Source organism: Echinops telfairi, unplaced genomic scaffold (genome assembly GCF_000313985.2).
Source record: "Echinops telfairi isolate 266 unplaced genomic scaffold, ASM31398v2 ScPeMD7_36;HRSCAF=134, whole genome shotgun sequence".
Classification (NCBI taxonomy): domain Eukaryota; kingdom Metazoa; phylum Chordata; class Mammalia; order Afrosoricida; family Tenrecidae; genus Echinops; species Echinops telfairi.
In genome coordinates, this window is record NW_022103934.1 from 1,683,253 (window position 1) to 1,693,111 (window position 9,859).

The 9,859-nt window shown below is 57.9% G+C and overlaps 1 protein-coding gene across 6 annotated transcripts in view; it reads left to right on the forward strand.

Annotated features, from left to right (window-relative positions):
- DNMT1 (DNA methyltransferase 1) overlaps positions 1-6,643 on the forward strand; it is a 39,204-nt gene extending 32,561 nt beyond the window's left edge. For 4 of the 6 annotated variants that reach the window (XM_045290316.1, XM_045290317.1, XM_045290319.1 and 1 more), the window contains 13 exons: positions 130-270; positions 499-726; positions 1,620-1,812; positions 2,327-2,417; positions 2,554-2,682; positions 2,790-3,072; positions 3,339-3,480; positions 3,931-4,097; positions 4,308-4,485; positions 4,729-4,921; positions 5,058-5,341; positions 5,903-5,993; positions 6,306-6,643. In XM_045290316.1, the coding sequence (XP_045146251.1) occupies positions 130-270; positions 499-726; positions 1,620-1,812; positions 2,327-2,417; positions 2,554-2,682; positions 2,790-3,072; positions 3,339-3,480; positions 3,931-4,097; positions 4,308-4,485; positions 4,729-4,921; positions 5,058-5,341; positions 5,903-5,993; positions 6,306-6,337 (2,152 nt within the window). In that variant the 3' untranslated portion in view covers positions 6,338-6,643. The remainder of the gene's footprint in view (positions 1-129; positions 271-498; positions 727-1,619; positions 1,813-2,326; positions 2,418-2,553; positions 2,683-2,789; positions 3,073-3,338; positions 3,481-3,930; positions 4,098-4,307; positions 4,486-4,728; positions 4,922-5,057; positions 5,342-5,902; positions 5,994-6,305) is intronic. The other 2 variants (XM_045290318.1, XM_045290320.1) reach the window with 2 other exon arrangements.
- Positions 6,644-9,859: the final 3,216 nt, after the last annotated feature.

Here is a 9,859-nt window from a genome sequence, read left to right on the forward strand (position 1 = left end):
GTGTGTGTGTGTGTGTGTGTGTGTGTGTGTGTGTGTGTCTTCCCTCCATCCCTGTTGTGGCAGTGCAGAGAACCCCAGCTTCCTGGGTCCCTGGGGGGCCAGGGTTGATGGAACACCACCTTTTCAAAGGTACTTGCCTGCACCTCGGAAGGGGAAGGCAAGCCCCCGGAGGGGCCAAGGAAGAGCTGCCACCAGGAAGTGCGTGGCTGTCCCTCCTCCTCGGCCAAGTGCCAAGAAGGCAGCCAAGTCCCGTGGCAAAAAGGGTAGCAGGTGGGCCAGGGGGGCCGTGGGAACCACCTCACCTGTGGTGCCCCGGTGGCGAGCACTCACTGCACCAGGCTCAGTCTTATCGGGCCCTTTGTTCCGGCCCTGAGCCACACTGGTTTGTAAGGTGATCGGATGCTAATGGTGGCTGCAGGGGTGATGGCCCGCCCTGCCGGACCCACTGGCTTTGTGGCGGTGTCCTGTCCAGCGGTCTTGATGGTGGGGTCTCTGCAGCATCAAGCTCTCCAGCCCAGTGAAACGGCCCAAGAAGGATGTGGAGGTCGTGTTGGATGACCTGTACCCTGAGTACTACCGGAAGTCCTCTGACTACATCAAAGGCAGCAACCTGGATGCCCCCGAGCCTTACCGGATTGGCCGGATAAGAGAGATCTTCTGTCCCAAGAAGAACAACGGCAAGCCCAATGAGACAGACATCAAGGTCAAGATCAACAAGTTTTACAGGTGGGGGAGGCCAGGCCGGAGCTGACTGGGGGTGGGGTGGGGCATATGCTTGAGCAACGCGAGCATCGTCTTGGCCAGGGTTGCCCCCTTTTCCCAGAGCTAGGTTATCTGGGGGACGTGCCAAGGACTCAGTACTTGGTCCCCCATGTCTTCTGGTGCCTTACAAGTTGCAGAGCCCTTTCTCTATCTTGAAGACGCCCAGAGAAGCCAGGCTGGGTCCTCCTGCGGCCCCACGGGGATGCCCAAGTCACCACATCTTGTATCTCCCACTTGCCCCCACCTCGCTGTCAGTCTGCTTTCCCCAAGGTCTCCACCTAACTCATTCCAGTTCCTCTGGGCCCCTCGTAACTGGTGGTGGGTAGGAGCGGATTAGAAGTAACTGTTGGGCTCAGGATCAGTGTGTTCTCTGCTGCTCACTGAACATGTCTCGGGAACTTCCTGAAGTCTGATAATGGGACAGAAAATGAGGCATTTTCAGCCTGGCGAGGCCTGGAGCCCCGAAGCATAAGCCTCGTGCACGTGGAGTAGAAGACTTGAGGGGGCGGGGGGAGTGGCTAGCCGCTGTTCCCACCGCAGGGCTGGTGGTGTGGGCAGGGGTGCCTAAGGGCAGCCAGGCCAAAGCATGTCCCAGCATTCAGTGTTTGACTGGCGAGCAACAGAGCTGCCTTGGTAAGGGTGGTGGCCCTTACCCACTGAGCTCCCCCAGGAGTGCCTGTGGAGGATGCCCTGCCACATGGGACAGGTCCAGGCCCCAATGCAGGACAGGTTAAGTGGAGCTTCTGGTGGAAAAGGAATACAGGGAGAAAGAGCTGGCGAGCTACTTTGCCCTGGCAGCTGACCATCTGGAAGCTCTCAGCGGGAACGGGCAGTCATGCAGGCTCCCCCCCTCCCAGGCCAGAGAACACGCACAGGTCCACGCAGGCGAGCTACCACGCGGACATCAACCTGCTCTACTGGAGCGACGAGGAGGTCGTGGTGGATTTCAAGATCGTGCAGGGCCGCTGCACCGTGGAGTACGCGGAGGACCTGTCCGAGAGTGTCCAGGAGTACTCCTCCAGGGGCCCGGACCGCTTCTACTTCCTTGAGGTAGGGCGCTGGAGTCCTTGAAGGTGCAATGGGGGGTGGGGGCACACCCGTGGCCACCCAGTCGTTCTGCTTGCAAAAAGACAGTGGTAGAAAGTATCACAAATTAAACGTTTCCCTTTGCCTGGTCTCCACCAGCTCATCAAGAAAGCTGGTCCCTTCCGCACGGCCAGGCACGGTGGTCCCGGGAAGTGAGGAGCCACCTCTGCCCGGGCTTGGCTTGTACGTGTTTGAGACATCTTAACACAGGCCTGTGTCTGGGCCTGGTGGCTGTGGCCGCCTCAGACGAGTCTGTTCCCTTACGGAGCGTGTGTGCCGTCCTAAGAGGTTTAGAGCACACGTGCACTAGTGCAGGGGCCTTACTGTGTTTCTCTCGTGTAGCAAAGCCACGTTGCGCTTCACGACAGCCAATAGCGCTGGGCCTGCTCAGGGAGCTGTTAATGACGCTTTGTGGAGTCTGCCCTAGAGAGGGGCCCTGTGGGCTTCTGTGCCAGGCGCTGGGTTTTCTCCTCCCCAGGCCTACAATGCCAAGAACAAGAGCTTTGAAGATCCGCCCAACCATGCCCGGAACTCCAGGAACAAAGGGAAGGGGAAAGGAAAAGGCAAGGGTATGCCCCGCCCCGCCCCGCCCTCCTGGGGCGCTCCCTCCATCAGCAGCAACTTGGGATGAGGGTGCCCTGGGCGGGGCATTTGAAGAAAGGGTGGGACCATGAGGTTTGTCTAAGCTGCAGATGGTTTCCTCAGGAAAAGGCCGGACAAGGTCTCAGGCCAGTGAGGCTGCTGAGCCCGAGGTGGAGGTCAAGGTGCAGAAGCTGCGCACTCTGGATGTGTTCTCGGGCTGTGGGGGCTTGTCGGAAGGCTTCCACCAAGCAGGTGAGTGCCTGGGGCTGGGGCCGCCCCATAGAAGTGGCTTGGGCAGGTCCTGCCCTGGGAAGTCTCGCTTGGGAGCCTGGAAAGGTGTCTGTTTTTATCTCCTCCAGGCATGTCGGAGACACTGTGGGCCATTGAAATGTGGGAACCGGCTGCCCAGGCCTTCCGGCTGAACAACCCGGGGTCCACAGTGTTCATGGAGGACTGCAACCTCCTGCTGAAGCTGGTCATGGCCGGGGAGAAGACCAACTCCTGCGGCCAGAGGCTGCCTCAGAAGGGAGACGTGGAGCTGCTGTGTGGCGGGCCGCCCTGCCAAGGGTTCAGTGGCATGAACCGCTTCAACTCTCGCACTTACTCCAAGTTCAAGAACTCACTGGTGGTCTCCTTCCTCAGGTAGAGCGGGGAGACACGTGCACATAGACGGGCTCTAGCCTGAGAGTGTCCAGCCATGCCGGGCAGTGGGCAGTGGCTGCTCCATCGGGTTCCCTGCTACGTGCCCCACACTGAGGCACGACACCATGAGGAAATCGGGGCTCTGTTCTTGGTTTGGTGGGGAGAGTGTGGGAGTTGGGTGTGGTGGTAGGGGGCAATGGGGGCTCTGGCACCCGAGCGGCTGCGTCTTGCCAGGCTGACCGGCCGGCCTGTCCCTGCCCCCACAGCTACTGTGACTACTACCGCCCCCGCTTCTTCCTGCTGGAGAACGTGCGCAACTTCGTCTCCTTCAGCTGCTCCATGGTCCTGAAGCTGACCCTGCGCTGCCTGGTCCGCATGGGCTATCAGTGCACGTTCGGCGTGCTGCAGGTGGGTGAGCTGCCGGGACGGGTTTGCCTGCAAAGAAGGTTGTGAATTTGGGGAAACGAAAGAGTCCATTGTGGAGGGTTGACCCGTGTCCCCCTCCACTCAAAGGTACAGTGACGTTGAGGGCAGTGAGGGTTTGCACTGCCCACCTGTTGAGTGTTGCCCCCATCTCGTCAGGATTGGGGGTGGGTAGGTGCCACAAACTGCACCCACCACTGCTGGTGGCCTCAAGGTTTTGTGCGAGCCCCCATCTCCATGGGCTGCCTGGTCCATGGGTAGGGTTCCTGGTCCCAGCCTTGCCAGGTTGGACTGGGCTAGCACACCCAAGTCTGCCCAGAACCACCCTCCTGTGGGCTGGCCCCACAAACTCTAGCTTGGTTTCCCCCTGCTGCTGAAGGTAGGGGTTTTACAAGGAGGCCTTCTGCCTACATGTGTCCGGCTTTCGGTGTGCAGGCCGGCCAGTACGGTGTGGCGCAGACACGGAGAAGGGCCATCATTCTGGCTGCAGCCCCCGGCGAGAAGCTGCCGTTGTTCCCCGAGCCGCTGCACGTGTTTGCGCCTAGGGCCTGCCAGCTGAGCGTCGTAGTGGACAACAGGAAGTACGTCAGCAACATCACAAGGTGAGAGCCCCCTCCGCCGCATGCATTGCGGGCGTCCTGCCCAGAGGCCTGAGCCCAGGAGAGAAGCCACTGGCCCAGCATCTGCCCGCTCGAGACACATAAGTCCAGACTGGCTGCAGCCGCCTGACCACACACCCCGTCCCGAGCTCGCCCCCTCTCAGGTGTGCGGTCCAGGGCCACAGTGACGCGGGGCTGGGGCTGTGTTCACAGGCTGAGCTCGGGGCCCTACCGCACCATCACCGTGCGCGACACGATGTCCGACCTGCCTGAGATCCGCAACGGCGCGTCGGCGCTAGAGATCGCCTACAACGGGGAGCCCCAGTCGTGGTTCCAGCGGCAGCTCCGAGGCACGCGCTACCAGCCCATCCTCCGAGAACACATCTGCAAGGTACCCACGGCCGCTGCACTCTGTTCCTGCTCTTCCTGGAAGGGTGCCAGGTCCTCCTACCCCTGCCCCCTGAACCCCTCCCTGCCCACTGCCCCCACCACCCTGCCTTGTAACCATCCTCAGAGCTGGGTGTCAGCTGTTGCCTGATTGTGTCACCTCCCACTGGATGCCAGCTTCCTGGTAGATGCTCCCAGAGACCTGCAACTGCAAGCTGACCCTGGCCTCCCTCCCCCGTCCCCTCAGGACATGAGCGCCCTGGTGGCTGCCCGCATGCGGCACATCCCCCTGGCTCCAGGCTCGGACTGGCGCGACCTGCCCAACATGGAGGTGCGGCTGTCGGACGGCACCACGACCAAGAAGCTGCGTTACAACCGCTACTTCATCATGGAGGGTGACAAGCCCAAGCCCATCCGAGGGGTCTGCGCCTGCATACAAGGTGGGCCTCTCAGGGCCTGCTGCCGGCTAACCCGGAGTCTGGGTGTGGCCCCTGCTATCAGCCCCGCACAGGGCGCGAGGCGGACAAGCGCCCACCAACCCAGGCTCCTCAGTCTGACCAAGCTTGTTCCCCGCAGGAAAGACCTTCCCCTGTGACTCGCCCCGGCAGTTCAACACGCTCATCCCCTGGTGCTTGCCCCACACTGGGAACAGGCACAACCACTGGGCCGGTCTCTACGGGCGGCTCGAGTGGGATGGCTTCTTCAGCACCACCGTCACCAACCCTGAGCCCATGGGCAAGCAGGGCCGCGTGCTGCACCCCGAGCAGCACCGTGTGGTCAGCGTGCGGGAGTGTGCCCGCTCCCAAGGCTTCCCCGACGCCTACCGCCTGTTCGGCAACATCCTGGACAAGCACCGGCAGGTCAGCAGGGCGAGGCTGGCCCAGCCCTGGAGGGGGGGGGGGTGTCTGACAGCCCTCACCGGGAGGTGCCCAGGCTGGACAGTGGTATGGGGAGGACCCGAAACCCAGCTATGGGCCTGGCCCGCACTCAGTTCAAGTGGCCAGTGAGCACCCAGGGCTGGTCAACCCTCGCTGCTTTGTGCCCTGTGAGGATGGTCACACTGGGGGACCTGCCGCCCCCACCCCCTGGCGGAGGGAGCGGGTGAGTCTGCCTGATCACTGACTGGCGGGGTTGAGGTGAAGACCGGCTCCCAAGAGCTGTTCTGACGCAGTGCACCTGAGCGCGGGAAGGGGCCCGCAAGCCAAGCCAGGAGTTCTGTGTGTCCTGGCGTTTCTGTACGGCCCCTTCACCAAGGGTCGTTCTCGGCACGTAGGCTGTGGGCCGAAGGACTGGGTGGCTTTGGAGGTCTTGGGGCCCTCCCTCAGGACCCAGTCCTCCCTACAGCATTGCTTACTTAGGAAGAGGGGCACGGGTGCTGGGTCCTGGCAGTTGAGACCAAGCCTCCACCCCTTCCCCTGCAGGTCGGGAATGCCGTGCCGCCACCCCTGGCTAAAGCCATTGGCTGGGAGATCAAACTCTGCATGTTGGCCAAAGCTCAAGAGAGCCCCGAAGGTAGGGCTGGGCCTGAGTGCTGCTGGGAGGGGTGCGGATGGGGGCCTCCTGGCCAGAGGGAGTTGTGCTCTGAGCAGAGTCTGGCTCACAGCAGGTGTGGGGTCGGGACTGGCTGGTGGGCGCCTGCTCCACAACTGATCAACTGACCCCTGCTCTGGGGCGCCCCCTTTTGAGGGGTGCCGGTCTCCCCGAGTGTAAGCACAAAACTGCTGCAGGGTCCCACAGGGCCACCCGGGGCCCCAGTCAGACCTGCCTGTCATGTGTGGCATCCCCCCCTGCCCTGGGGTGACCCTGCCGTTTCTCCCCCCGCAGTTAAGGTCAAGGAGGAGAACACCCAGGACTAGCTCTGCCCCTTCCACCCACCGCGTGTCTGATGCCGGGAGTCCCCAACATGCACTGATGCTGTGTCTTCCGCCTGTCGAACTGTCGGTCCCAGTATGTCGTGCTCCGTGTCAGTGGCCCGACTGGCCGTGAGGCCCACTCTCCGTAACCACGTAGTGCGCACATCTCTCGTGCAGTGCTCTGCACTCTGGGTTTTACACGTTTTTTATGATGCATTCTATCTACCACTGTGCCGAGTGGGAACTGAGACTTTATGTAATTTTTATATGTTGTAATATTTCTTCAAATAAATCGCAATTATAAACCGCTCTGGGTGGTGGCTTGTGATTTAGCCAGCGCGACACTTCTGGCCGCCTGCCCATGCCAGGTGCCCCCACACCTCTCCCTCCCCCTCCCCCTGTCTCCAGGCATCTCTGGAGTAGATAGACCCCCTAGGGGGCCGGGTAGTAACCTTGTGAGGTTCTGGCCACTGAGATGCAAGTTGAATTTGCTAGAATGGTTTCCAGGAAAACTAGAGGAACGGTCTGGGCTGGCCTCTCCCAGCAGCCTTCTGTGACTGAGGATAGGAAAGGCATCACCAAGCTGCCCTCCACATCCTGCCTGCTGACCCTGGGCTACTTCAGAATGCTCACTGGGCTTCCTGTGGCTTTCGGCTAACCCTGAGCCCACGGAAGCCAAGATCAGGCAGCCCTGGGTCTGTCTGGGGAAGACACTGTGCGCTGCCTCAGAGCGAAGCCCCCGGGGACCTGTGGGCCCCAGCACACCTGGCGCAGAGGGCCACTGAGGGCTTGGTGAGCACCTGTCTTGCCATCTCTGCCCGGTTCTGGGGCGAGAGGGGGCAGGGGGATCCCCGAGTCAGAAGGCTGAGGGCCTGAATATAACTCTGCAAAGTTTCCAAGTTGTTCAACCATATCGCCCTTTCTCCTGTGGCCCCCTGATAGCTCTGTGGGTTAAGTGTTTGGCTGCTGAATGCAAGAGCAGCAGTTCCCGCCCGTCCACAGGAAAAAGACCGAGGCTCTCTTCCCCTAATGCAGTCCTCTCTGAAACCCTAAGGAGTTCTCTGCCCTACAGGGACCCTAGGAATCTGTTGACTCGATGGCAGTGAGGGGGAGGTTTCTGGGGGAAACCACTGGACTGGGCACCCTTGGCCTATGTTCTCACTCTAGCCCCTTCAACACCCAGTAGATTTCTGAGCCTTGACTAGACTTGACTCCAGACCGTGCCGGTGAACGGTACCTCTGAGGAGAGGCGGACCCTGTTGGACCAGCATCTACACGTCCCCAAGGGGGCAGGCTTTGGGGAGACCATCTCACCTGCATTGGAGATGACGGGAGAGGACCAGTCTGGAAAAAGGGGTGCCATGCTTGCTGAGGTATGGGAGGTCAGTCAAACTATCCTCAAGTTGGGTTGACAGTGGCAGCAACAAAGGGCTTGCAGATAACCGGGAGGATGGGGCAGGGCAGTTACAGCCTGCTGTATATCAGGACTGAGTTGGGGGCCAACCTAAGAGTGGGAAATGAACCCTGAGGGAAAGAGGACTAAGACTCTATTCCCTAACATAACAGGGAGTCTGGAAAGCTGGTCTTCTACGGTAGGAAAGCCACCACTTTGGTAAGTTAGAGATAAAGTCCAATTGCGTTATCTGCGTGCAATATCACTCCCCTCACAGCTAGGCTGCCTTCAAGTGAGCCCGTGGTTGATTCTGTCCCTGTAGAAGCAGACATTCTTGGTATCTCCTCCCGCCATGGCACCCAACCCCTCTTTATACCTTCCCCTAATAGTAGATGGGCTGGGGGTGACTTTACCCCCCAAGCCTGAACTCAAAATGTTTGCCCTAGGCTTAAATTTTTGGCTTGGCTACATTAACATTCTCATTAATTTTGCCTTCACAGTTTTCAATGTAGAGAAAATAACCATGTTGCCCTTTGAGATGGTTTATTGTGCCAGCCTGGCCGGTGTTAGAACCCTGTAGTTCTTTTGAATTTAATACACTAAACAAAAGGGGGAATTGTGGGATACAGAAAGGTTTTTCCCCAGGTTGTCACCTGTTTGCTAGCACTGTGTAGTCAGCTGCTTAGAGGTGTTCTCCCTGAGGGCATCAGCCACCCAGAGCAGTCAGACACTACTATCTGTCCACCATCACAGTCTACTGATAAGGATAGTGATCATTTCCCTGAAGGAGAGCCCAGAGGCAAAATCAAGCCAGCTCAAGGAGGATCAAGGTTACACTGCCATCTTGAATCTAGAATCTGTCCATCTTGTCACATGCGTACCCCTAGCCCCTCCCCTTCCTATTACGTGTGCACCCCTAGATCGTCTCCCATTACTGTATTGCCTATGGTACAACCCCTTGCTGTTAACTTATATATGTGGTTACCTATAATCAAGGGGGCTTGCACGCCCCTTCAGTGTATATAATCCTTGGTCAGGAATATATTCAAGGCTCCTCTTGTTGTAGTTCTAGGAAAAGCTAAAACAGTCCTGACAAGAGTGAAGCCATTTTGAACTGACAGAAGCCATTATGAATTATAAATGATCTAGCTATCAACTGTAAATAAACTAGCTGATATTAGGGAGGCAGGCTGTGCTGACAAGCGCAACGGACTGTACCGAAGGAAATGTATGTTCAGAAGGCTTGGAAGAACTAAGAGCAGTGATTGTTCGACTAAGAAGGGCTAACCGCAATGTCCTGCCTCTGTACTCTGCTTGCTTGCACACCTGCCCGTTGCAAAAGTATAAAATCCTTTGGAAAACTAGACAGGCCACTGCTCAGTCTCCTCTCAAGAGGGCTGACAGTCCCTGAGCAGGTAATAAAACTTTTTCTTTTGAACTGGTCGACGGTCTGGGTTGTTTTCTTCCTGGGAACGGACAGTAGGCTACAACAATCTCTTCTCCCATCTCCCAGCAAGAGGGACTAAGGTAAGATGCTACCACGAAATGTGTCTGACTCCTTATTTTATCTTCTCTCCTGCCTCTCTCTCTTCTTCTCTATGACTTACTATAATCGTTATATGTTACCGCCATACAGTTGCGCCTACGAACCCCGCGGTTGTTAGAGGCTGGCTTATTCTACCATGAGAATTGTCCACACAGGCAACCTCCCATCCACTTCTGCCTCCATAGGTGACGAACGCCGTTGTGTTTACAAATGGGATCCGCACAATATGGATTCCTTTTTTAAAAATAATTTTATCGGGAGCTCTTACAGCTCTTATCAGAATCCATCCATCCATCCATTTCATCCAGCCATGAGTTTCCTTGGTGGGGAAAGGGGGGGCTAGTATGTATTTATAATTTGTAGAAGGAATGTCTGTATTCTAAATTATTCTAAAACAACCCTCACTACCATCGAGTCAACTCCGACATAGTGACCCAACAGGGCAGAGTAGATCTGGTTCTGTGGGTTTCCGGTACCATAACTCTTTACCAGAATAAAAAGCCTCATCTTTCTCCTGTGGAGTGGCTGGTGGTTCCGAACTACTGACCTTTCGGTTAGCGACCCAACTTGTAACCACGACACCACC